At 38.4% G+C, this 26,391-nt stretch overlaps 2 protein-coding genes across 4 annotated transcripts; both read left to right on the forward strand.

The window, feature by feature from the left end:
* Nucleotides 1-1,009: 1,009 nt before the first annotated feature.
* scamp2l (secretory carrier membrane protein 2, like) lies at nucleotides 1,010-9,497 on the forward strand. The gene is made up of 9 exons (XM_044133663.1): nucleotides 1,010-1,189; nucleotides 2,151-2,228; nucleotides 2,450-2,539; nucleotides 3,474-3,600; nucleotides 3,698-3,826; nucleotides 3,980-4,139; nucleotides 5,509-5,610; nucleotides 6,067-6,184; nucleotides 6,944-9,497. Exons 1-9 carry the CDS (start codon nucleotides 1,133-1,135, stop codon nucleotides 7,097-7,099), a joined length of 1,017 nt encoding a protein of 338 aa, XP_043989598.1. The 5' UTR covers nucleotides 1,010-1,132; the 3' UTR covers nucleotides 7,100-9,497.
* Nucleotides 9,498-10,088: 591 nt separating this feature from the next.
* bbs4 (Bardet-Biedl syndrome 4) lies at nucleotides 10,089-24,910 on the forward strand. 3 transcript variants are annotated; one of them, XM_044133678.1, is made up of 17 exons: nucleotides 10,089-10,163; nucleotides 11,859-11,901; nucleotides 15,093-15,172; nucleotides 17,054-17,117; nucleotides 17,365-17,476; nucleotides 17,728-17,800; nucleotides 18,870-18,923; nucleotides 19,014-19,141; nucleotides 20,858-20,912; nucleotides 21,002-21,070; nucleotides 21,294-21,446; nucleotides 22,262-22,433; nucleotides 22,680-22,749; nucleotides 22,839-22,992; nucleotides 23,082-23,286; nucleotides 24,221-24,363; nucleotides 24,742-24,894. In XM_044133678.1, exons 1-17 carry the CDS (start codon nucleotides 10,137-10,139, stop codon nucleotides 24,832-24,834), a joined length of 1,695 nt encoding a protein of 564 aa, XP_043989613.1. In that variant the 5' UTR covers nucleotides 10,089-10,136; the 3' UTR covers nucleotides 24,835-24,894. The 3 variants fall into 3 exon arrangements, with proteins under 3 accessions (XP_043989613.1, XP_043989607.1, XP_043989620.1); XM_044133672.1 differs by lacking the exon at nucleotides 10,089-10,163 and adding an exon at nucleotides 10,682-10,942 and having other exon boundaries at nucleotides 24,742-24,910; XM_044133685.1 differs by lacking the exon at nucleotides 10,089-10,163 and having other exon boundaries at nucleotides 15,093-15,167.
* The last annotated feature ends 1,481 nt before the right edge of the window (nucleotides 24,911-26,391 follow it).

A 26,391-nucleotide genomic window follows, 5' to 3' on the forward strand; every position in this document is an offset into this window, starting at 1 on the left:
TGTTTTTTGTCACAAACTGTGTGAGTAACGAGTTTCGTGTGCTGAGGAGCGATCAGAAACGGCAGAGAACAGATTGGAGGTGAAGCAGGCAGTTCTTCTGCCTTATGGCAGGGGGCGCTCATGATCCCAGACATTGTGACTCCACAACTGCAGAGTAAGAGACAGTAACAGCGAGCTAGAAATACAGTAAATAAGGGAAGCTACACGCAACGGGTTTACGTGTAGCTTGGCTGATAGAGACAAAAAGGTGGTTTGAGTTGTTCTTCAACGGGTTTCCCCTCTGCTGTGCAGCATAACATTAAATTAATATCTAAATGTCCAAGTTTCATTGAGTTGACGGAATTATTCTACCTTGGCAGCGCAGCTATGGATGGCATGTGAAAGTATAGTCATTTTGCCCTTCAATGTTGTTCGCATGCGCGAAATTTCCGTATATAAACTAACATGCAGGGGGTCTTATGATTTTGATTAAGTCAGTGCCTCACCAGCCATTAACCTCACCGCACGTCATTGCTGTCAACCATGGTGTTGGCAGGGTCATGCTTTGGGCTTGTTCTGCAGCCCAAAAAACTGATGTCTTTGTATTCAGTTATCCATAATAATCCAGTATACCTCAGTATATTCCGGAGGTGAATGGGAGAGCCTTTTGACTGGCAGCTGGAATTCGGCAATGCAAGCAAAGCACCACAGAACAATGATCCAGAATTCCTCCACAAGAGAGAACTCACTGGAAAAACCTTTCAGGTAATTCTACTTTATAGGAAAGTAAAATATTCAGAAACTGACTATAAATTTCAGATTAATGCGCATGTTCTCGCATTCAAAGCGAAGAAGAAGAACACTGCTTCACGCCCCGACTCGCATTTTGAGACAAACATGAGCCAGCAGACTGTCACGAGAAGCGCACATTTGAAACCAATTTGCATTATTTCTATAAATAAAGCTGGCCTAATTGATTAGATGTCTCGGGGAGCAACGTCCTGTTGACGTTGCTCACCTACAGCAGCACGCATGCGCGAACGGAACCCAACGTCACAGAGGCAGGAGCCAGGAGCCGCTCGGTGAAGAGTTCGGGACCTGTTGTATTTTTCTCCCACGCAAAAAAATAACAATTTGTCCGTTCCTGTTCACGATGTCGGGGCTTGACAGCAACCCGTTCGCTGACCCGGTGGACGTGAACCCCTTCCAGGTGAGTGTGCGGCGTAGCTTTGTGATTTTTAGCAGGTTTGAATCAGGTGTAAGGTGAGGAGTGAAAGAAAAAACCTGTTCGGTTGGTTGCTGGGTTCGGCCATTAGTATTTCCTGGCCAAGAATTGTTATAAGAGGCATGACACGTATTCGGTTAAATGTAGGACACTTTATCTTCATCATTCAAGTAATTAAGAAAATATTTTTTTGCTTTTACATTAGCTTCCTCTGGGTTTAACTCACCTGAGCAGGTGAGCGGAATCATTAGCAGGTGTTTGTAAACATTCAGACGTAATATCTTCTCCACGTCCCTGAGTTTCTTATTTCTTTTCAAAGCATTCTATAAACAGAAACTCTACCAATTCGTCGAGCGCTAGTTTTGTTAACTTTAGTGTTTTTCTCATTGCGTTTTTAACGCTCTGAAAAATAAGGCGAATGTCCGGAGACGTATTTTCTTAAAGGTAAGCCCTCTCACTTGCTGAATCTAATGAAATAATTACAGCAACCACAACAAGCCCATTACTGGGCCTCCATCTACGTGAATTATTAATCTTCAGTGAGATGGTTCAGGATTGAAATGCTCCTCTTGGATTACTGCATTGCACCGATTGGGCATCGCATAGCGCTTGGTGAACCCACTTTTATGGTCCTAAACTATCCCTGACCTCTCTAGACATGGGACTCATCTTGTCTGCTGAATTTATGCTATTGAAATTTGTACAAATATGTTAGAAGTTTATATTAAAGTCCTAAACATTGTAAGGCAAAGCCTTCGTGGATCAGACTTGTTTATCCAGAACATCTTGACAGGCTTATCGGAGAAAGGTCTTGGAAGTCTACAATCTCACATGCCCTTTATCGCCTTCAGTCGCTTTATGTATTATTGGTGTATACATTACGTTATATCTATATTAACTAACTAATTATTATCATATTTTTTTTTATTTTTTTTGTCTTTTCCAGGATGCCTCAGTCACACAAGCTATCGGAGGGGTCCATGAAAGCACGGGAGAGTATAACCCGTTCACCGCAAATGAAATGGTGATCTTTAAACAATGAAATATTATTTTATTTCTTTATTTCGAACATGATTGAAGTATAAAATCACATACATGAACAAGGAATGCAAAACACACATTTTTACACCGCAATAATCTTAGCATGCTCAAAAAAGAAATATATTTACAGATGTAAGGAAGTTCATTTAGATCAATTGTATGTCTAGTTTATTTATTTTTTTATTTTTTTTATTCGTCCCACAGGGAAAGTTCACTGGAACGACCATCCCAGTCTCTAAAGCCTCCTCATCCCAACCTGCTGTACTTCCGACTTCTGTGGAGCAAAGTCCACAAGTAAGTGGTGGGAAACAGTAGGAATATTTTGGGCGTCGCTGTGTTGGGCATGTTTGCCATAATGAAATGAAATGCTTAAATCAAGTTTACTGGGCTGTGCATGACAACTTAAATGGGTAAATATTTGACAATTCTGGGCACCTATGATTGCTGTTAGGTATGAATGGAGTGTTAAGGTTTTTGTATATAAGGGAAAAATATATTTTCACCCAGAAAGCTCAGATATTTGTGTATTAATTCCATATATTTGCAAGAAAAAACACTTGGATATCCCCCAATGGCAACAAGTCATAAATTTCCAAGACAAAATTACAGTTTTTTTAATGATAAAAGGCTAAACTTCCTGATAAAGGCAGGGGTTTACTGAAAATTTAAAGACTGACATTTGCTACAACAAATGCCAGAAGTCCTCTGAAATTTAACTGGTAAAGTAGGACATATTTTCCAAAGTTTGTTTTTTTTTCCCTTAGTTTAAATATCAGAAATCCTGGGAAATTTTAAGGCTTATGTTGGCTTAGCTTTATTCTATATTAACTTTATATTTTTTAACCTGTCAGTTGGCATCAATAATTCCAGCTCTATGTAATAAGTGTTGCTGTATGACTGTACTACCAAGCTTCAGGACAGTAAAAATGTATCCTTGCAAGAATAATTCAATTCAGTTTATTTCTATATCACAACACTTCACACTGAGGTCAAGTTCAGTTCATTATTCAGAATGGCTTAAAATGTTTTCCAAGGAAATAGTCAACCTTATGAAGTTCAGAGTCTGAGTTCTTCATATTTATCTAACATTTTCCATTATCAGCTAAAATCAGCAGTGATAAAACCTAACCTTAACATGAATCTGAGGTTATTTGGGTTGTTTTCTGCTGAGCCTTTTCTTTTGAAGAGCGCCAACTTGTCCACCACTGATTTCTCTGCTGTGCATCAGGCGACGGCAGCAGCTGCTCAGGCTAATCTGGTCAAGCAGCAGGAGGAGCTGGAGAGGAAAGCTGCAGAGCTGGAGCGAAAGGAGCAGGAGATGCAGAACAGGAGCAGCAGAGACTCCAACCCAGGAGGTAAAGCTCTGCCCGTGTTTTTCTGGAGTTGCACGGAGAAAATGCTTGAGTATGAACATCAGTTCCACCCTCCTGTGTCGAAATCTGTGTTTCTCAGCTAAAGAAAACAACTGGCCGCCTCTTCCAAGGTTCTTTCCCATAAAGCCGTGCTTCTATCAGAACTTTGAGGAGGATATCCCAGAAGACTACCGCAGAATATGCAAGAGAATGTACTACCTCTGGATGTGTATGTAGACTGCATCTCTGTATTCCTTCACCCAAAACCCAAAGAGATTATTTAAAAAAAAAATGTATATAGGAATAAGTTATTTATGTGTTAAAACTAATGGATGCATTAGATTTTCTCCTTTTTTCTCCTGCTGTGAATCAATCCCCACAGTCCATAGCGCCACCCTGTTCCTCAACATCCTGGCTTGCCTGGCTTACTTCACCGCTGACGCTGCTAAAGGTGTGGACTTCGGTCTGTCCATCCTGTGGTTCATCCTCTTCACCCCTGTGTCTTTCGTCTGCTGGTACAGGCCGGTTTACAAAGCCTTCAGGTAAAGATTCACGTTCATCTTTCAACATCTACTTCTGTTGAAAGAGAAGTAGATGTGTAATAAAAAACCTGAATGCTTTTTTGAATATTTTTCCAAGTATGAACATGCATGTGTAGAATTTTAATAGCTTGACTTCACTTCTTTAATGCTAACCAATTAAAGTTGTAAGTGTTAAATAAAGAAATTGTAGCTTTTTTTTTTAAAGACATGCAGTTAGAGGACAAAAATTGCATAACTGTGCTTGTGTGTTTTTCCTACTGCAATAATATTCCCACTCACAAGTTGTTCTCTTGCTTTTAGAGGTTAAGTGTTTATTACCAAATTCATTGTTGGCTTGATGGCTGTTATAGTTGTAATACAATTCTAAAGCAAGAACAAATCTTAACACATTTATTAAACCCTAACACTGTGCAGGATGAGACTCACCACTATGTAGATTTATGATGTAGAGTCTGCACTTGGTGAAATATGGAAGTGCTCTAGAATTTTTGAATTTGCAAAGAGTGTGGAGTTTAGCTGTAGACACAGCAAAAACTATTTTCTGCCATAAGTTATCACACACATTATTTTTTAAAATTATTCTTATGACATGAGAATGGGTAATAAAAAAAAAAGAAAAAAAAGTGCGCCCAACTTTGTTATGAAGGTTAAGGATGCATGTATCACAAACTTCAACAGTCTGCGTGAGAAAATTTGGATGATGTTTAAATTAGAAAGACGCATTCTTTACTCATGACATCTCCCTGCAGTTGAACTTCTGTCACAATCTCCATTGAAAAATGTTTTCCTTCCAACGCTGTTTGTGAAGCTGTGTACAATATTGACCTTCTGAGAAAAAATCTTTCATTGTGAAAAGAATCTGATTTTTTTTTTTTCTTGAATATAGTTGCTGACTTTTGTCCTCTGTTGCCCAGTTATGACTGACTGTGCTGCTCTTTCCTTTCCCCTTTCTTCCTGTCCCCTTTTCAGCATCGAATTACCAAGTAATAAATTTAACCTCTGAATGTATCTTGGTGATACTGATGGAGCACCAAGTTATTCTGTCTGGCATCATAACTGCGCAATATCACTGTTGCTATCCACTTATGGTGAAACAATGTATAAAACCTTGAAAGTATCAGTGGATATAGTAGTGGAAATTGCATATCATGTTAAGAAATATTCAGATTTTATGTATCTTTCAGGTTGCTAAGGGTTATTGGGTGTACTTGTATATAATCATGGAAACTATAAACCATTATGTACTTTAATCTGACTCCAGATGACTGGTGCTTAACCCACCGTATTTAGAATTGAAGAGTTGTTTAAAAGTTGAACTTTTAAATCTTACACAACACGTACAAAGTCTGTTTTTCTTTTTCATCCATAGGTCTGACAGCTCCTTCAGCTTCTTTTTCTTTTTTTTTGTTTTCTTCTTCCAAGTGGCAGTGTACATTATCCAGTCAGTGGGCATTCCCTCATGGGGAAACAGGTGAGTTTAGCACTGGTAGATTTTCATTGATTTCATTTGTTCTTCAGTATGTATGAGCATGATGATGTGCGTAGGTTTGTAAAAGTGCATGCGCAACTCACAGCTAAGTGTTTTGGTGGTTATTTCTTTCCCGTTTTCTACTCTCTTATATATCTTTGACAGATTCCTGTTGACCTATCTTGTGTGGGGTGCTTTTTCTGTAAGTGCGCAGAGCCTTTCTTCTTGGGCTTATTTTCAGCATCATGTTGTTTATTAATCCTTGGAAGCCTTTTTCATCTCCTGTTATTTCGAGTTTCATATTTTCCAAGTATTAGCGGGGATAGCTTGAATGCTAGCAAACCCAGCAATTTGTTGTAGCGTTTTTTTGTTGTTTTTTTTTTTTAAAAACGTGTCGTATTGACTGTAGGGGAAAATTTCAAACACTTGGTCATGTTTCTTTGTCACTGGTTTTTACAGTGGATGGATCTCATCAATTAGCATGATTCGTTCCAACTTGGCAGTTGCCGTGGTTATGATGGTAGTGGCTGGTTTTTTCACCGTCAACGCTGTGTTGGGCGTCATCCTGCTGAAAATGGTAAGTGCAATGGTAAAAATGGTAAAGCAATGGGTACCCATTGCCCATTTTTTACACTGCAGGTGTTTTTATATTTCATACAGTTGTGCTTAGACCTCTACAAAACAAAGTAGATGTAGTCTTCAATTTTAATGGTAGGCTAATTTTATTGAAGAAATTCTACCAACCAAATAAGTAGATTTTTCAGGTCACTGAGTGAAATATATTTGATCGTTTTACGACCCAAACAAAAGTCTACCTCCTGCAGCTTGGTTATACACCATTATTCAGGTGGCTACAGACGATACTTACCACGGATGTCAATATGGAGATGAGTTAAAACGCAGTTGGAACCACAGGGACCAAAGAAAACATTGGTATTGCATTATGTTACTTAAGAATGGGCATATAAGTGCATCTAAAGTTTGAAATCTAAATTAGGGATTCAGTACGGTTTTGGGTGAAAGTGGTCTCGCTGAACAGGACCACAGTCGGAGTCTTTTGGTATCTGCTAAGGGTTCAGGTCAACTTCACTGCACCAAGGAGCTAATTTTTGTTTTGGCTTTTTTTCTTCTTTCTTTTGTCATAAGTCAAATTTTGTTGAGCATGATTTTTAAAAGCAATAGAAAGGGTTAAAAACATCCAATGGGGTGAATACCTTTGTGTGGCAGAGTATTTCAGGTAAATGCCATGCAAATTAAATGTCGACTTTTATGAAATGTATTTTTCTGAATAACCTATAACCTATACGAGTCATAATCTTCATGATTCTTATCCCAGGTCCACTCCAAGTACAGAAATACAAGCGCGAGCTTCTCCAAGGCTCAGCAGGAGTTTTCCCAGGGAGTTCTGACCAACCGCACCTTCCAGAGCGCCGCCGCTAGTGCTGCCACCTCTGCTGCCCAGGGGGCCTTCAGCAGTAACCAAGGGAATTAAACTGCTCCAGAAAAATACCTGGAGGACTTGGGCTAGTATTTTCTAACCAGCAAGCCGTGACTAAACAGTAAGATTAGTTGTATGGAACTGACTTTGATCATTTTACAGAAATTTGCCAAAAGAACAATCAGAAACTCACAAAATGGCATTATAACGTGTATAAATTCTGTATCTCAAACACAGCTAAAACAAGAATGTTGACGCAAGCATGCCTTGAACATGGCCTGGTAGTTTTGACATTTGAGACTGCCTTTTATCAGTGTGCAATATGTTGGAATGTGCAACCATCTGAAGCTTGTTTAAAACAAATTAGCCAAACCAAAACGAGGTCTTAAGAACAAATCTGATATTAGTGTATGATTATTAATGAATTGAGCTTCTTCATATAGCATCCAGACCCCATCCACCTTATTCCTAGCCCCCATTAGGCTTTGCGTGATTTATGGGCGCGACTTCCGCTGTAAACTGGAACCGCCATTTATTTACATATTCGTCAGAGCTTTTCGGCTATAAAATATGTGGGAACATCAACTATCACAGCTTAAATGTGGCAATATTGTTTTACCGCTGCCTACAGCTATTTCGGGGAGGGATGGCGACTTGAAGAAATAGCCGCAAATAACCCGCACTATCATATTTAGCTACTTCACTGACTCGGTTGCTTCGGAGGTGCTGGTTTTCTTCCGTTGGCTTTTTGTTCACACAATGAAATGTGCACAAATATCGCATATTGGAGTCTCTCTTCAAGTTTAGAATTTTTAGCCAAATTATTTTTGTTTGATTAGCTGTCTGTAGGTGGTGACAACTACCGCTTATCACAGAAACTCTGCCTTTTTGTTTCGGGAGCCCGTTCAAAACACATATGCTGCTGCAGCCACAATCTGAACGTGGTCTGATTATTAAGAGTACAGCCACGAACAGCACAAGGGCATCTTACGACACTTTCCAGTGGCAGGTTTCTCTCTATAACAGGGTAATGTGTGATTCGGTTCGGTTCTAGTCCAGTAGGGAAAGATTATCCGTATTATGGTCTGGAGCGCAGCAGCTGCAGTCATTTCTCCGCTGATTTGCAGCGTCACTCAGCAACGGAGAACCTCGAGGTTCTGGTTCTGATAGACTAAATAAACCCAGATATTTTATTTTATCTTACAGAAATTTATTGCTGGCCCAAACATAATGATAAAACACACTCGCTGCAGCCACTTCATTAACTTTATTATTTTTTTAAATTTAAATAAAAAATTAAATTCACATCACACCAAGCTGATATTATGTAGTTCTGCTGTTTGATACTGTCGGCACAAACCTACAGCTCAGAAGTTCTCTGCTTTTCTCTTCTTTATTACTGTCAGCTCTTCAGAGAAACAAGCTGCTAGCAGCGCTGTTAATTTGCGGTCATTCCTTTACGAAATTTAACGCTGTGTTCCTGTCGCTCCCCGTGATTAAACTCACAATCACGATCTTCTGTACTGAGCAGTTCTCTGATAGAAGACAGTGTCCTTAAACAAGTTTTACTAAATATTGTACAATAACCGAAAAGAAATATATATTCTATCATGAATATAGATTAGCCAAAAACCCTACAAATTACTATGAAATACTACTGCTTCCGGTGGGCGCCGGAAGTAAGACACATAATTGTTTCCCCAGTAAGCCTCCCAGGAATAAGGTGGAAAAAGCAGCCCGAGTATCATTCTGATCAGAGCGTTAGTACTTACAGCAAACTATGTACCAAGTTTTTTGTTGTTGTTGATTTTCTGTTACTGTTTTTCTGCTCTCTAAATTTGGTGTTTTTTTGTTGTTGTTGTTGTTTTGTCTTTTATATATGACATGTACATGAGCTGATTACTAATGAAGGTGATGGGATGAAGGTTTGTCTTTGTTTGCTTTTAATCGGCTTACTGAGTTTTGATGGAATTGTCTAAAAGGGCAAATGAAGATGTGATTTTTGAGGGGGCTGCTAAGTTTTTATTCAATATTTACTTGTGAAGGAAATGTCTGTTTTCACTCATAACTGAGCCTTCCTATAATTACAAAGTAATGCATTCAGGTTTGGTGCAAAATTACTGGTAAATACTAGATGGTCTGAAAAACAGAATATTTACGAGGGACATAGTAAATGTTAACAAGTTACGTCATGGTTACTAGGATTTATAAGACTGGGCATGTAATTGTATATAAAGCTCATGACTTCTATATTTATGGTATCATGTTTGTGTCTTTTTAACTAATTTCAAAACTTTTTAATATGATTGTATGTCTGTGGAAGGATTGTATTGTAGTTTCCTGTTATGATCAAAATGTTGTACATATGTTTATTTAAACTATATTTACTGGATGGGCATGTGTTGGAAAATAGTTGTGTTTGAACAAGCAATAAACATTGATTTAAACTAAAGAATGTATTTCTTTTACTTGCCAATGCCTTAAGTAATGAGTGAAAAGGATATTGAGTCAGTTATCCTGGTTTGTTTTTATTTTCTCTATCTCCTTGTAGCGTGACTGGTTAAGGAAGTTCATTTCTCTTGATGTTCCTACAAAAATGCACTGATATTTTATGATACTTAAAATCAATATAAATTTATACCAACCTCTAAATGTAAGCATATAACAGGTCTCTTATTATGTAACAAGGATGATGGCAACAGCAAACAGTCCATGCTATATTGTCATGGATATACATTTGAAACAGTTACTATAAGCTTGTATAATTTTAACATAATAAATTAAATGTTTGCTTTTTTTACCACTACAAATATTTTAGAAGCTGTACACGTACTCCAGCTAGAAATAGAATATTGAGAGCACAATCTCTAAGATAATGAGGAAATTATATTGCAAGTTCGTAGGTTGAAGATTTATTTAAAGCAGTCAAGCCTTCATTATTGCAGGTTTTGACCTCGAAGGGTGATTTCTTTCTCTCTCTTTTTTCTTATGTTGTGGGGTCCCTCATTGTACTTATTAACATTCATAGACGTCATTCCGTACACGTCCATTCGTAACTATAGCAACGGCTTCTGCTGTTGATCGTCTCAAGATGGCGGACGCGGAGAATGCTACGGTGGTGAGTGTATATTATAAATTCAGTCTTGACTTTGCAGGGTAAACTTTAATGTCACTGAACCGTTTGATAGCGAGACACTCCGTGGGATAACACAGCACCTTTACTAAAAGTACGGTCTGTAACTGTGCTTATTTTAAACGCCTGGTAGCTACCGCTAAGTCGGAGCTTATGAAAACCGCTAGCTACAACTTTCAAATTTAATCCCCTTTATCTCATTGCTAAACTCAAACTGCTTCAGCTGTAGCTAGAAGCAGTCCAAACAAATGTCCTTGGGATATGCGTTGTTTGCTATTTTAGCCCACTACATTCTGTGCTGCAAACTACAATTAACTTACGTAATAGTTATGAGGTTTTGATATATATGCCATTACGACCTGCTTTATTAAAGCCACCATTGCATTCAGAACGTTTCGCAAGCGTTAAAATGTATAGAAGTGGACGGTTTAAGGCAATTGGATTGCGCATGCGTGTGTTGAATTTATACTCAGCTGTTGTAAATTCTCATTAATTAGCAGTTTTCTACGGTGGCTCTTCTTAACGACTTGTCTTCTAATAAGGATTATATCTAAACTTGCCATTTACGTTTTACAAAGGAATTTTAAAAAGCCTTACCTGGTTGTTAATGCTTTGAATACAACGTGCATCTGCTGCCGAAAAAAAAAGGTGCAGGAAATATTGGTGGGGACTGTCCCCTTCATGCCAGAGTTGGTGGGGACATGTCCACACCAGTCCTTCAGGAAGTTACGCCTATGCTACATTGCCAACACCGACACGTAAAGGTAACTGAGTTTAGCTGGAACTCTGTAACCATGTAAACCTACTCATACAGTATGATATACACACCAGTTTAGAAATATAAATGATATTTCTAATTTTTTCTTACCAGTTTGACTACCGCAGTAGTAGAAGATTAATCTGTTTTTTATTTTGTTTTTATTATTTTAGTCCTGAAGTGTATTAACTTCTCCAGACTTGCAATAATTTTAAAAACACACTTAACTTCTGTAATCCAACTGCAGCACTCCTCATCTCTTTATAACTCAGTTAATTTGTCTAAAATTGAGCGTTGTAAGTTCTATGCCTATTGTTTTTGTGTGTGCCAAACCAACATGTTGGTAGTTATCTATCAAATGTTTCACATTCAGGCAATCCTCACAGTTTTAGAATCTGGCCCTTTTGTTTGAGAGAACACCTCTTCTCAGTCTGGACCTACAAAATGGCATTATTATGCACATAGGAAGTTATGAAAAGCATTAAAATGCAATATGACCCCTCAAAACAAATACCTTTGGTTGTCAGTGTTTATATTTCCTAATTATTACCTTCTTACTTGCATACTTAAGAAAGAAACTAACACTGTCAATTTTGACCTTCAGGTCAAGATAAATCTGACCTGAGGGTTGTCATTAAGTAAACATTATCTCAGAAGATAAATATAATTAAAATGACAGTTAAGATGATATTTCTCATGTTATGCACATTGTCATGAGCTTTCAGTGCTCCACAAGTGATTGGAATGGGGTTTCCAAACAATGTTTCTTATTCTCATGGTGTCGGACACATGTCTTTAGTAGTACCTGCTGAAGAAATTGTAATATCCATTGGATAGTCCATAACCAATGGAATACGTTTTCCATTGGTCCTGTTCCAGTTTTTATTCACACGTTTCACCTGTTTTTGTTTAATTTATTACAGCTGACAGCTCCTACTGAAGCCAAGAAGCGCCGTGCACCTAAAGGTACAACCCAACTTGTTTTCCTCTCGGTTTGCCATTAACGCTCTTTCTGTTTAAAACTGCCAAGACATGATCTGCCTGCAGAGGTCACCCTCACTCTTCGGTTTGACATACTGAGCTGCTGAGCCATCATGTTGAGAGGAATATTTATAGTAAATGAGGTTGTTTTTTGTCATCCTAATTTTCCATATGATCTTTTTGTTGTTGTCATAAGATTAATCATATCCTTTTGTGTTTTTTTCTTCGAATCTGTGTTTATAATCATGTACCGGTATGTGAATACTTATTGAGTTTCATTGGAGTATACTCTATAGTGATGGTTATTGAGTGATAATTGCAGGGAGGAAGCATCTGTGATGACTCTCCTTTGGGCACCTAGAATGTAGCAGTCCGTCACTAAAGTCCCAGTCAAAGTTCAAACCTAAATCCAATAAAATAAATTTGTGAAAATCCCCATTTTATCCAATTTCACCCAGTCAGCCATTTTTATAAGCAAAATATGAGCAAAAAAAAACTCTACATGGGGGAAGCAGGTGGAGAGGTCCCTAAAATGTAATGTTTACTGCTTGTTTCATAATTGCTTACTGTATTATGTCTTTATGTCCATAGTTTGGAGAACTATTTACCTCCTTTCTTCCACTTCTGAGTTATGCACTGCTTTGTGTTATCACATAAAATTGGGCCTGACTGCTATGTTTCTAGCTATAATAACTGATGCTTATTATAAGACTGACTCTATAGATTGTTCCTCTTTTGAGCTAAGAATAAATATGTGGTAAAGAAATTGATTTGTTTTGTACAGTTGGTATTAATCATAAATGAGCATTATTCATGTGTTTCATCTAGTGATATAGAAAACATTCACCAGACCTGAAAGTTACATTGGGTCCAATATGCAATTTAAGTAAGTAAGACCTATTTAAGTGACTAGGGACTCCATAAGTAATGATTCGGTACATGATGTTCTCCAAAGTGTAAATTATAAAATCAAACCACACCCAGTAAATTCATGGAGCCACAACACATTTGATACAGTCAAGTCTTCAGATCAGCAGATCATGTAGTTTGTCCAGTTGATCTAATAAATATAGATCAACTGTGTAAATGTGTATTTATGAAGAGCTGTTTCACCATTTTAAGGAAACAGCAATAATTCTAGGAAGCAATAAAACAACTTTAAATATGGAAAGCTTTATAGTATGTCACTATGACCTAAACAGTAGAAATATGACAGACCCTCTTAATATGTACATATTATTACATACAGCTTATTATTTTTTGGTAATCAATACCTTAAATTGTTTGTCAAAAGTCTGAATCCTAAAAGTAATAAGATAAAAAGCAACAAAGCCGATATTAATTGTGTCCATGGATACTGAAGGTTTATATATTTTATAATTACTATCATGAAATGCAATTAGAATAATTTAATGCAGGCTCAAAGTTAATTATGCTGTGCACAACAAGAGTATTATGGTTTATTATTAGGTTATCTGCAGTGCAGCCCAGCATCTTTTCCTGGATAAAAAGCCCAGAAGGTGCAAACATGACTGTTTCCTTTGCAGCATGTTTCAGCAGCATAAGATTAGATTAAACGACCCGAGATGAGGGGATTTCTGAAGTTTTCTAAGGGGAAAACTTCCCAAAAAATTATCATATATTTCTTTTCTTTTTGTATTATAATCTCCCCATGTGTCCTTTGATCTCAGCACGCCTCTTCTCTGCTCTTATCCTCCTTTAACATGTGGCTGAAACACAAGCTAGTCTAAGCTTAGCATTAGCCAGATCCAATACAACAGTGCTATAATTCCTTTATGTTTGGGATAAGGTTTTTTGTTTTTTTTCTGCCTCCCTCTCCTACACAGCTATATATGGGACACCACATGCTGGGCCTTTCTTGTTTCCCCCTGTAGTTGCGTGTCACAGATATTTTTGCTCTCTTCTCCGAATCTGCCTTGTTGTTTTTGAATTCAGATCCAGGAATCTCACAGACAAGCGCACCGTCGCTCTCTCAGAACGTACAAATCCGATTGGGTCTCCACAAATGGGACCATTTTGACTCGTGATGAAGTGAACCCGTCCAGTTTTTACCTGGATTTCCGTGAAGCATTTAGAATCGGTTCCGGTTCTTCCTGCAAATTATGATCAGAGTTCTGCTTCAAGTCCTTGGAGATAAAAAACAGATGGATGGGTAGTGGGGGATTCACACTGTATTGTTACACTCTGTTCTTTAATAACCCCCCTCCCTCTCTCTACAATGTCGCTGACGGACTCAAAGCTACAGCACTTTATTTCACAATGTATCGAATCCTATTTTTAGCCCCGGAGGGAAACGTAGTAGGTGCGAGATAACAGGATTACTGGAATCAAACTTGCTTCTGCTGGAATTACATTTTCCTTCCTGGTGAAATGAAATGTTGCTCTCTGCTGGGAAGAGAACTTGGAGCATTGTGCTTTAGTTCTTGAGGTTGCCTAACCCTTTTCTAAAGCCCTACATTGTGCTGCTCTTTCCCTCAGCCTCCCACTTTCATTCAATCTCTGCACGCTCTCTGTCACAAGCACCTGGCTTCCCAGAGACAGAGTTGCCCTGGCAACAAGAAGAATATCTCAACCTGCCAAGATGTTAAAGGAGAAAGATAGTGGTAGAAGGGGGAAAAGCAAGTGTTTGTTAGGCAAAACTTGCGTACAAGGTGACATTTACAGCCTGACTGATGAGTTGATTAAAGTTTAGTCTGGGGTTGGTTGAAGCCTTAACAGCTATATGGTAGCTGTCGCATCAAAGACGTGCGTGAGACTGCAGAGGTAGGGGTTTTTTCCAGATTATTTATTCGCTTGTCGAAATATGAGAGGAAAAAAAAAAACAGCATTCATACACAGACGTAACCCCTTCCAGCCTGAGCCATCTGTTCTTAAGTGAAAGCTAGCTAACAAGCAAATATCTCCAGTGTGTCAGGTGAATTGACTTAAATCCAGCTAGTGGATTGAGGTTGCTGGGGAACATCTGGGCTTACTGTCAGATCAGACACCTTTTAATGACTGCAAAAGGAGGGCGCATGCAAAATTAATCTTTTATCTCTCGACAAAACGAGACATCACCTGAGCTGAAGAATGTAGCGTGACTAAAATATCCCCCAGTTTCTTTTCAATTACAGTTTTTTTTCTCTCTCTCTCTCTCTTTCTGTCATGTCATCCAGCTCCAGAGCTTCCTATTGTGGAGAGAAGAAACTGGCTGATCCACCAGCACTATCTGCGCAAAGACTATGAGACCTGTAAGGTAAACGATTTAAATTCTCCTCATGGCTCATTCTGTCATTGACCAATGTGTGTTCACTGTCAGATCTGGTCTGAACACACGAAGGGTAGCATGATTGAGCCGAGTGCTCGGTAAATACCCACGTCAGTGTGCATCCATTCTGTGAATGGATGCTTGGAACAGTAAGTCGTGTTCCTGGAATAACGCCTTCTTGCTCTCACTGTGAAGATCAGCCTCGTGCTAGGCGATAACACGGCACATTCTTTTAATCTGCAGAAACTCCAACCTAGACTTTTAATCTGATTCCCTGCTGTGAAGTTTCATTAATCCGACTGTGAAAATGACTTGAAATTAGTCGGATAGGATATTTGAGGTTGTTTGAAGTCTATAAATACCTTCTCAGGAGGGTAATACTTAAAACAGAGCATTGACAAGTCAGCCCCAAAACTTTATATATACATACTCTAAAGACGTACTGTGTCTTTGGAAAAGAAGTCTCTTCAGTTCAATTTTATTTCACAACAAAATAATAAGGCACTTTCAAAACTATTTGGTACAATTTCTGTATATAACAATTTACTCTTTAGTTCATTCAATTCGGTTCATTTAGTCCAAAACAAATCCTTCAGTACAGTCAGATTCAGATAGACCAGAATCAGGGCCAGTTAAGCTGACATGATGTTTTTGTTCTCAGTGAGTCAGTCGGAGTACCTGGAGAGAGTTCATGCTTGCTCAAGGAGAAGATATATCTACAAAGCCAAGATACAAACCCAGCACCTTTTTATTTCAAGATAGGTTGTATGAGGGCTTAAAGCTGAGGTATAGTCGCGCTTTTGAAAGTTCACTTTGACTGAGTGTGAGCCAAGACAGCGGTATGGCTAACATTGCAGCCATGTTTTCATAAAATGAGCCTTCACAGAGGTTATATAAACGCCAGTGCAAGGGGACCCGCTCTGCAAGAACATCTTTCCAGTCATCCAATTTGCTTTAACAGTGGTGCGTCCGATCCTCACCCAGTTAAAAAAATTCATAGGTGCAAAACCAGGCAGTGTGAAGGCGCGTGAGGCTGGCTCATTTGGCTCACACCCTAACCCAGAGCGTCAACTACAAACCTGGCCTTGCTTTAATCCCTACTTAAAATAAGACGAGGAATCATAAAAATACAAGTACCAATTATGGACAAGCATTAAACATTGCATTTTGCCAAACTACATCATCAAAATCCACCTGTCAGTTGTGTCAAATATGTTGACACAACTGACTCTGATCGTAATGTTAGAAGCATTAAAGAAACCAATTAGAAACACTTAAGTAAGCAAAATACAAATTTATTGCAGCTGATTTCTGTATTGCAATATTTTTCAATAATATTGCTTTTAGTGTTAATTTTAATGCATCTTTTAAATACAGTCCTTTAGGAACGATGAGGGTTGCCTGTTTGAGTTCACCCCTCACAGATTGACATAAAGTAATGCATGTTTTATTAACAGAAGACTAAAAAATATATTGAGGAACTTTGAAAAATAATACAATTTTAATCTAAATGCTAACTGCAGACATTAGGAGAAAATATATTTACTCTGCTATAAATGGTTTAGAATGGTTTTGCTCAACTTGAGGACTTAGACAAGACAAAAAAGCTAATTTGGACTTTAATTGATGATCTATCTACTAAATAGTTATCCTTCTATATTGGAAGATTCTAGTTATTGTTTATCTATTTTATTTTTCCAAGCAGTAGCGAGAAGTATCAAACCCATTATGCCAGTTAGAATTCTTCTTGTAATGTATTTTAAAATGACTTTAACGTATTGAAGTAAGTTATATTAAATTCTCTTAAGAAAAATGCCTCTCCATTCATTAAATTAACATCCACCTGCCTCTCTTTCTCTGTTTCTGTAGGTGATCATTAAAGAGCAACTCCAGGAAACCAATGGGATGTGTGAATATGCCATATATGTTCAAGGTGAGACGTTGCTGCCATCTTTCCCTTCTCACTTTTACCGTATATGTGATGTTAATTAAAAGGTGCAGTGAATAAAAAAAAAAAAGCTCTTTCAAGCTCCACGGTATGTGGTGTATTTCCCCAAATCCTCTCTTTGGATGGCATGCGGTGCCTTTGATTTTTTTTTTTTTTTTTTTTGTCCTTTCTCTATTTTTCCTCACATAGACGAATATCCTCTTTTTTATGCCACGTCTTTGTTGTTATCCAGCACTAATCTTACGTCTTGAGGGGAAGATCCAGGAGTCCCTGGAGCTGTTTCAGAGCTGCGCCATCCTTAATCCCAGCAGCTCAGACAACCTCAAGCAAGTGGCCCGATCACTGTAAGTCTGCTGCACTGAACCCTGCATGACTGCATCGAGCCCCCCTCACTAACTAACAAGATCGGCATAGGAGGACTTCCTAGTAATTATTATAAAACTGCTGGGAGGTGAGGAACAGTAATTTTACAGATATTATCTCACTAAATTCACCTTCCTGTGGAGGCTTTTCTCCGTTTCGTAGAAATGGCTCAGTACAAAATTATATCTCAGGTTAATTTCTCATATTGATTCTTTATGTATTATTTTCCTAGATTTCTTCTTGGAAAGCACAAAGCAGCTATTGAGTTCTATCATGAAGCAGCAAAGCTTAATGAGAAAGACTGGGTAAATAGCACACACACACACACAGGTTCATATTTCTAGCTGTACAAGTCTTTGTATTAACTTCCATTTACTTTTGTAACTGCATTTGTGTATAATCCATACACATATTTCTTTTACACTAACCCTAACAAAAATTCACACTATACTTGGGTTGTAACTAACAATTATTTTAGTAATCGATAGTGAAAAGCTCAGTCGTTTCTGCTTCACTTAACATCAATACAGTGTAGGGCTAATGGGTTAAATTTTTTTATTAGCAGATTAATCATTAAAAAAGATAAATTTGCTTAATAGGAGTTTTTTTTACGGCATTTAAACCAGGTGAAGTTATAACTATGTAAATGTGTTCTGGGTAGAACACATTTACAGACACAGTTTGTTTATTTGATATTAAAAATGATAGATTTTAGCTAAATGTATATATTTTAGTACAACTGTGGCTTAATTATTTCCCTTAAAATGTAGGGTTTTCTTAACTAAAGGACCCTTTTTTGAGTCTGCATACACAATTTAGCAATTAATTGATTATTAAATTAGTAGATGATTATTTCAATAATCGATTAATTTGCTCCCGACTCTTAAAAAAGCTGCCAGGCTTTGGCCAGTATAAGGTCCCATCACTCTTCAGAAAGTTAGTAAATATGACAAAGAAGGTCCTAAATAGAATAGCTAAACAGTACACACCCACACACCCACGCACCCACACACACACACACACACACACACACACACACCTACACACACGCACACATCTCAGTGTAGTTTCTGCTTTCCCTTGAAGTCTGAAAGAAAAGTGTTAACTTGTACTTCCTGGCATCTTTGACTCCAAAAACGCAGCGTAAAGTTCTCCTCACGTCTGGAACGGAAAGTACTCTCAGTGAACTTTCTTTTTTTTTCTCAACAATACTTTGTAAAACAGCAACTTTGTTGGAAGGCTGAGATAAACCGGTCCAAATTTTTCAGATCCTCTCTTTCACTTCAGCATCCAGTTTCCATTAAACTTTCTTGCATGCTATTTTTACTAGCAAATTAAACTAAGAGCAACACATCTGACATTCTGTCACCATAGGAGATCAGTCATAACCTGGGTGTGTGTTATTACTTCATCAAAGATTTCAGAAATGTGAGTATTCCCAACATTACACAGTAAAAAAAATGTAGGTGTTGCCTGCAGGGGAAAGTTTATTTATTTTTGATGCTCTGTTTCCGTCAGGCTGAGGAACATCTAAACGCCGCTCTGCAGACAAATAAACATGACAAGACCTTCGTGATGCTCGGGAAAGTTCATCTGCTGGCTGGAGACGCCGACAAGGCCATCGAAGTGTATAAGAGAGCAGTGGAGTAAGTGAGGTTTAAATGTTCATACCGTTAGCAACCACTGAGCAGACAAGAGGTTGTTTTTAAGTCAAACATCAACCCAAAATAGCACATAACATTTCCCCTCCAATGAAGGGTAATGACATTCGGATTTCAAAGTTTTTTTTAAACAACTAAAATAACACAAAAATAAAAAATGGCGTTCACGTGCATTCAGGCTCCTTTCAACTGCTACTCTGATCCAAAATCCAGTGTGTTAAGTTAGACACCAACTAATTAGTACATTTGTTGTCATTTAAACTCGGTATAAAAAACCTGCTCTGTGAAGGCCTGAGAGGTTTGTTAGTGATCATTAGGGTCTATCCAGCTCTTGGGGAACAAAATAAGTTAATGGCAACCCTAAAATTAGAGCTAATGCTACAAAGTAATGGTTTTTATCTCAAAAGAATAATCTTGTTGGAATAGAATAGAAGAATACTTTATTGTCCCGCTCAAATACAAGAACCTGAACTATACTGTATAAAAGCAGAATAAAGAACAACATACTATGTAGTTCAGGCAAAATTTCAACATAAACAATGTGCAGTTATTAGAAAATGTTTTGGAGCCCAAAACATTTTTTTTAAAGTACAAACCGTCCATGTGGATTTGAAAATTAAAAACAGACTATGCAATACAAACTGTACAACAGAGATGTGTAGAAGTCAGCATGAACGTGAATACTTATTGAGTTTCTTTGGAGTATACTCTATAGTGATGGTTATTGAGTGATAACTGGAGGGAGGAAGGATCTGTGATGACTCTCCTTTGGGCACCTAGAATGTAGCAGTCCGTCACTAAAGTCCCAGTCAAAGTTCAAACCTAAATCCAATAAAATAAATTTGTGAAAATCCCCATTTCATCCAATCTCACCCAGTCAGCCATTTTTATAAGCAAAATATGAGCAAAAAAAAAAAAAACTCTAGATGGGGGAAGCAGGTGGAGAGGTCCCTAAAATGTAATGTTTACTGCTTGTTTCATAATTGCTTACTGTATTATGTCTTCATGTCTAAAGTTTGGAGAACTATTTACCTCCTTTCTTCCACTTCTGAGTTATGCACTGCTTTGTGTTGTCACATACAGTTACTATAGTCCAATGATTTAAATACACTTGCAATGTGTAATGGCAATTGTATCCCTTATTTAAAGTTGAAGTTTCTAAAACTCTACCAGGGGTTGCTTTCAACTTGTTCCTTCTTTGTTTATCCAATGATTTCCTGCCTTTAGAGCTCCCTGCAGGAAGTATTTGTCATTTATTCCATCCAAAAGCTCCATCTTCCCCATATTTTTTACCCGAGGACCTTTCCAGCTTCCTTATAAATTCGCCCCATTTTCGGTTTGCTGAATTTTTAAACACGAGGCTATGGTGTAAATAAGAAAAATGACATCAGTGTCTGTAATAGCGCTCATTATGGCTACCTCCTGTTGAGGCCAAATGAATTAATCAAATGCCCTAATACTTGTGCTGCCTTTAATGAGACGCACCACTGTGAGTCTTATTTTAGAGTCGATGTGCCTCCGTTCTACATTTCTCTTTGGGCCACACAGGTCATAATTAACACGCTACAGTTAAGCTGAAATAAAGCCTGATGGCATAATCAGCAGCTTCTCTGCTCAAAGAAGCGCAGGCATTAAATGTAATTACAAGCATGATGTAGACGAGGTGACATTTGTCATTAACGTGCTCCGTTCTCCATTCAGATTCTCTCCAGAGAACACTGAACTCCTGACCACTCTCGGCCTCCTTTTTTTGCAGGTGGGTGAAGTTGCTTGCAGCCCTTTCTGTGATTTAATCTGTACTTTTAAACCAAAGAGTAATAATAATATTTTGTTCTCCCCGTCTAGCTCGGGAAGTACCAGAAAGCATTTGAGCATCTTGGGAATGCCCTCACTTTTGACCCCAACAATTATAAGGTATGCTGGCCTTTGGCACAACATCTTCAAGTTCAAACTTAAGTTTCCTGCTGAACACCTGAAGGCAGCGCTGAGGTTTTTTTCTTTCACAGCGGTTCACTCGAAGCGGAAGGTCAATCGCACTGAGATGTTCCAGTCAGACTCCCGTCATGTTCTGTTTCAAAGCGTACATCTTCCTCTAATATATCTCTAATCACAGATTTATTTATTTTTTCCTTCCCAGGCCATCCTGGCCGCAGGCAGCATGATGCAAACCCACGGTGACTTTGATGTGGCCATGAACAAGTACAGAGTGGCAGCGTGCGCCGTGCCGGAGAGCCCCCCTCTCTGGAACAACATTGGCATGTGCTTCTTTGGCAAGAAGAAGTATGTGGCGGTGAGTGATGCTGTTTTTTGTGTGTTTTGCTTGGAGGAAAGTGCTGTAGCACAGCAGTTAGAGCAGCTTAATGGGATTTGTACACCAGAGGTTTTATATATAAGCACATCATTGAAATGAGCTGGACATAGGCTGAGAAACTTTTAATGTTTTACCTTCAGAGTACAAAACAGCACACCAGATTCTAAACTTATCATTTATTGAACAGAATTGATGCTAAATTATGCAGACTATCCCTTTGAAAACCAGAATTTTTTAACAGTTGCAGAAACACTATGGGGAGTTATGTTGAATAAATTGTTTTCTGCTTGATACTAATCTGTTTTTCACATGGGTAAATGTTGAACCACTCTTCCAGTTCATTAAAGTTTGCATGCTTTTGTTTCGGAGATCCCACCGCAGCATTTCACTAAAGTTGAGGTTTTTACTTTGACTGAGCCTTTGCAGCACATTGATTCCCTTCTTTATTAGCAACTATGTTCTATTACTTATTTTGCTGTTTTGTTATCCTGATTTAAATAATTATTGTCTGTCTATGAACCCTGTTGACGTTGTCAGGAAAAATGCTTTTGTTCAAACACAGAGGGCGAGATAATTAAGCTTGTGGAGGAGGTACTCTTTGGTCAGAATATAAACTAAACTGTATCTCTGTCTTTTCTTCTGCTTATCATTAATGCATATGTGTAATATAATAGTGGCTTGTAACACAACTGAATCTGACTCGTATGTCCTTGAAGCATTATAAATCCACTTGTTCCTAGATTGTTCTGCCTCAGATACAATTACCATGCTTCCTCCCCCTCTTGTTCCCACAGGCCATTAGCTGCCTGAAGCGCGCTCACTACTTGTCTCCCTTTGACTGGAAAGTGTTGTACAACCTGGGGCTGGTACACCTGACCATGCAGCAGTACGCCTCAGCTTTCCATTTCCTCAGCGCAGCCATTAATCTGAACCCACGGATGGGGGAACTCTACATGCTGCTGGCAGGTACCGTGTCAAAGACAGAGCAGTGATCCGTGGTATAATTTAAATCCTTTAAAACTTTGCCGTCTTGCCATTTTGTAATATTTGAGGGCATTTAAATTGTTTTAATATTTTTATTCGAATTAGACACACTGTGGAAGTTTTCAGGGTGGATTTACCAAACAAAAAAAACAACAAAAAACCCCCCCAAAGCATTGTCCAGTGAATTTTGTTTATTGCTAACTCTTTTTTTATATCTATAATTAACAGTCGCTTTGACTAATTTGGAAGATGTAGAGAATGCCACCAGAGCATACGAAGAAGCAGTGAATCTTGATGAGTGAGTCCTGGACTCCACACTGTAATCGTTATTCAAAATGTAAAACTTTATAAAAATCATTAGTTTTCTTTTCTTCCTTGGTGACCAAGCCCCCACAGACCCAACCCCATGGTCAACCTGAACTTTGCAATATTCCTCTATAATCACGGAGACAAGAAGAGAGCTCTGGATCAATATCAGGAGATGGAAAGGAAAGTCAACCATCTACGGGATAGCAGTAGCAACTTTGAGTTTGATCTGGAGGTACACTGTAGCTCTCTGCTCCTGATGTCAGTAACCAGCTGTGGCTACATGTCACGACTTGTTAACCTGTTCCTTTTATTCACTCCCAGCTGATGGACATGGCTCAGAAGATGGGCGCTGTCCTGCAGGTAACAGATACTCTGGTTTGGACTAAACCCGGCAAGGACTCCAAAGCCAAGCCTCACTCTGCAGCAGCAGCCAAAACCCCGGGAGCTCCTCTCGGCACCAACCAAGCTCTGGGTCAGGCCATGTCTTCAGCTGCCAGCTACAACAAGAACATCCAGCTAACTACAGGTGTGCTTTCCTGGCGTTGGCATCGCTTTATCCGTCAGCTAGTGTGAAACCTGCATCCAACCCATTGCAAGTGGATTTCTCTCAGCTGTGGTTATTACCTGTTAGACTAAGTAAACAAACTTAATACGATTTTAAAGTTTAAATAGGTTTTGCTGCTGCTTTCTGGCACTTTAGATACATTCCAAGCTCTAAGGTTAATTATGCAAACCAGCTAATGCATTCAGTCAGCAGCCAAACCACATACTTGACCTTTGTGTTGTGCGTTTTTGGAAAAGTGGCTAAGAGATGGGGGGCAAAAAACCAATGCATTCTGCCATCAGTAGTAGGGGTTTAGGAGTGTTATGTAGCTAGCTGCTGTTCACCTACTTTCACATGAAAGAAATTGATAGTTTTCAAAGCTACCACACCTCTTGTGGAACATTAGTTTTAGTACAAGAGATGTACCAAAAGCTGTAACAAAAGCTGTAACAATACAAATGCATTGAGGTTTTTTAAACTCAATGCATTTGCAAGGCTTCTTATGACACTACCAGCATATAGAAAGTAACCCTGGACCAATTTTTCTGCTTACCCTTTGTTCCGTTTCACTAATTTTCTTTACAAGACAAACCCAGTAACAGATTAGATGTCATTAATTTTATTGTGTACTTTTTTCCCATTTTTTCAGCGGAAGGTTCTCTTCACCCATTCTTTCCGTGTTTAGCAGTGTATCTATTCAAATTAGCAGCATTTCTGGCATTAGTTATATGCAGTCATCTGAAGTATAAGTCAGTAAGTGGCTCCTGCTAACATGCTTGGATCTACTTATATGTATTTGATTGTGTTGTATTGAAAGCAAACATAGACAGTCAGACTCACTGTCCTTAATAAATGCTTCAGATTAATCAGAGCCGGTTTCGGTGGAATAAAATGAACTCTGCATAATATTTTTCAGGCGTTTCCAAAGGCCCTTCCACATCTCTCGAGCCAGAGCCTGATGTAGAAAACGCCCCCAGCTCACCGACTGACCCTCCAGGCTGCCCAGAACCTGAAGATCCAGACGGGTCCAAACCCAGAACCTCTAAGAGGAGATCTAAGGTGGAAGAATGAAGTCATATTGCGGCCGCAGTGCTACACGTATCTCATTATAAGTTTTTAATGTTCCTCTAGTCAGATTTAAAGTGTTAGGCACACAGAAATTCACTACTTACTTTACTGCTAAAAAAAAAAAATCGGTGTCATTTTTCATATTTGGAACAGTTCATCAGACCGATTGGTGCAATAATGTTAGGGCCATGTCCAGCAGATTTCTTAGTTTAACTATGTCTCTATTCAGCCAAGAAGCAGTAGGAGCCTTTGTGAAGTGGCCTGTGTCAAGATATTTCAATTTAGCTTATTTGATCCTTTCAGTTTATTTATTATAAGCTGAAAGGACCAATTTTCTTAGTATTGACATTCCTTTAAAATCCACTGCAGGTGAAGGAAACCCTGGGACAATCTGAGCTCGAGCCAAGATGGTGTAGACAGAGCGATGCTTTTGAACATTTGTATCATACGACTTTATTGTAAATCGCTATACTTGCATTTATGTGTGGATAACTGTTAGTGTTTCTAAGGAATAAAGTATTTAACATTAGATAAATACTTGAAAGAAACTCTTGTTTTCTTGGGAAAACTGGTTTAAGTTGTTCATCATGAACATTCTTTTGATTTATTTTTTTCAAACTTATTTTGTATGAATGGGTTTGGCTTTTATTTGCATCTGATGGAAACTTTAATTACTCCTCATGGGACATTGAGAGAGAGAGAGACAGATGTTCTTACACTTATATTTTCATATTGGAAGAATTTACCAAGGAAACACACTACTGCAGTTTCATCCATCTAGTTTACATTATCGATTTGAACCTTCTGATCCAGGGATCTCCTCTTACTTCTGCTGTTGCCACTTAGTTTCTCCTCTGAGAAGGTGTGTGTGCACCTGTGTGTGTGTGTGTGTGTGGTGACAGCCACTTCATCCCTCCTGCCTTCCTTAACGAAGCCTCAAATGACCCTCCGACATCCCGTGATCAAAAACCAAGAGGCAGCTTCAACACCATTTGACCCTGCAGACGCACACAGCAGCAGTCACTCATTTGTTTCATCTCTTCCACCAACACTGAGCTCTGCTGTATTTTATAGCCCAGAGACTGTAGTTTCTTTCATTAGGAGCTTGTTAAGGCGCGCCTGCCTGAATCGCCTGTGGTCCTGCGTTTTACAGGCCGCTCGGTGGCCTGTAAGTTACTATTCCTGCTGCAGTTATATTTCAGCACAGCTGCGGAAGATTGCTTTCCCATTTCTCATCTTCCTACAATTCAAATAGCCTCCAGGAGAGACTTCCTCATGGAAGTTTCATCTAAAGTTTTCTCGCTCCGGGGAAAAAGAGCTCGGTTGTGTTATTTTTCATTGTTGGATTGTTGTGGGATCCAATGCAAAATGCATCTTATTGAATAAAAACTTTAAAATAAATGCAAAGTTCTTGCTGTGATGGTGCACAGTGGTTGAGGATAATAATAATAATTAATGGTTAACACTTAAAGCTTTATGATTTTCTAAAATTTAGAACATATAATGAGACCTTCTGAAGGTATCAGTCTCAATGAGACTTCATGGTTTTCTAAAGTCATAGAAAACCCTGAAGTTAGTTAAAATTGTTTGAGAAATTTTTGGAGTAGGCTTTCAGAAATAAAAAAAAAACAAATTTGGTTTTCAGAGTAAATAATCTTGATTTGTGGATAGAGATTTTTAATGTCTTAAAGTATATGTCAGATGTTAGTAGTGATGGGAGAATTAATGCATCACGTCTGTTTGGATAGAGTTCATCTTTAATTTTAACCTGTCTGAACTGATATATTCAGGAAGGAAGGAATATTAGGTCAAGCAAGACTACTAGAGGAAGGACTTCAGTGAAGAACTGTATCTTTCTATTTTATGTTAAGTGTGTGAATAAGCAAGACTTGGATGCAGCAAAGAACAGAACTGAGCTTTATTTGACCGAAGAGGAAGAGGATAGCTGTTTTATTTGCGTTGGCCACCAGCTATTTTGTATTTTGAATGTATCTGCATGCTGTAGTTTGAGATTTATTG

This window comes from Gambusia affinis, linkage group LG02 (genome assembly GCF_019740435.1).
Source record: "Gambusia affinis linkage group LG02, SWU_Gaff_1.0, whole genome shotgun sequence".
NCBI lineage: Eukaryota > Metazoa > Chordata > Actinopteri > Cyprinodontiformes > Poeciliidae > Gambusia > Gambusia affinis.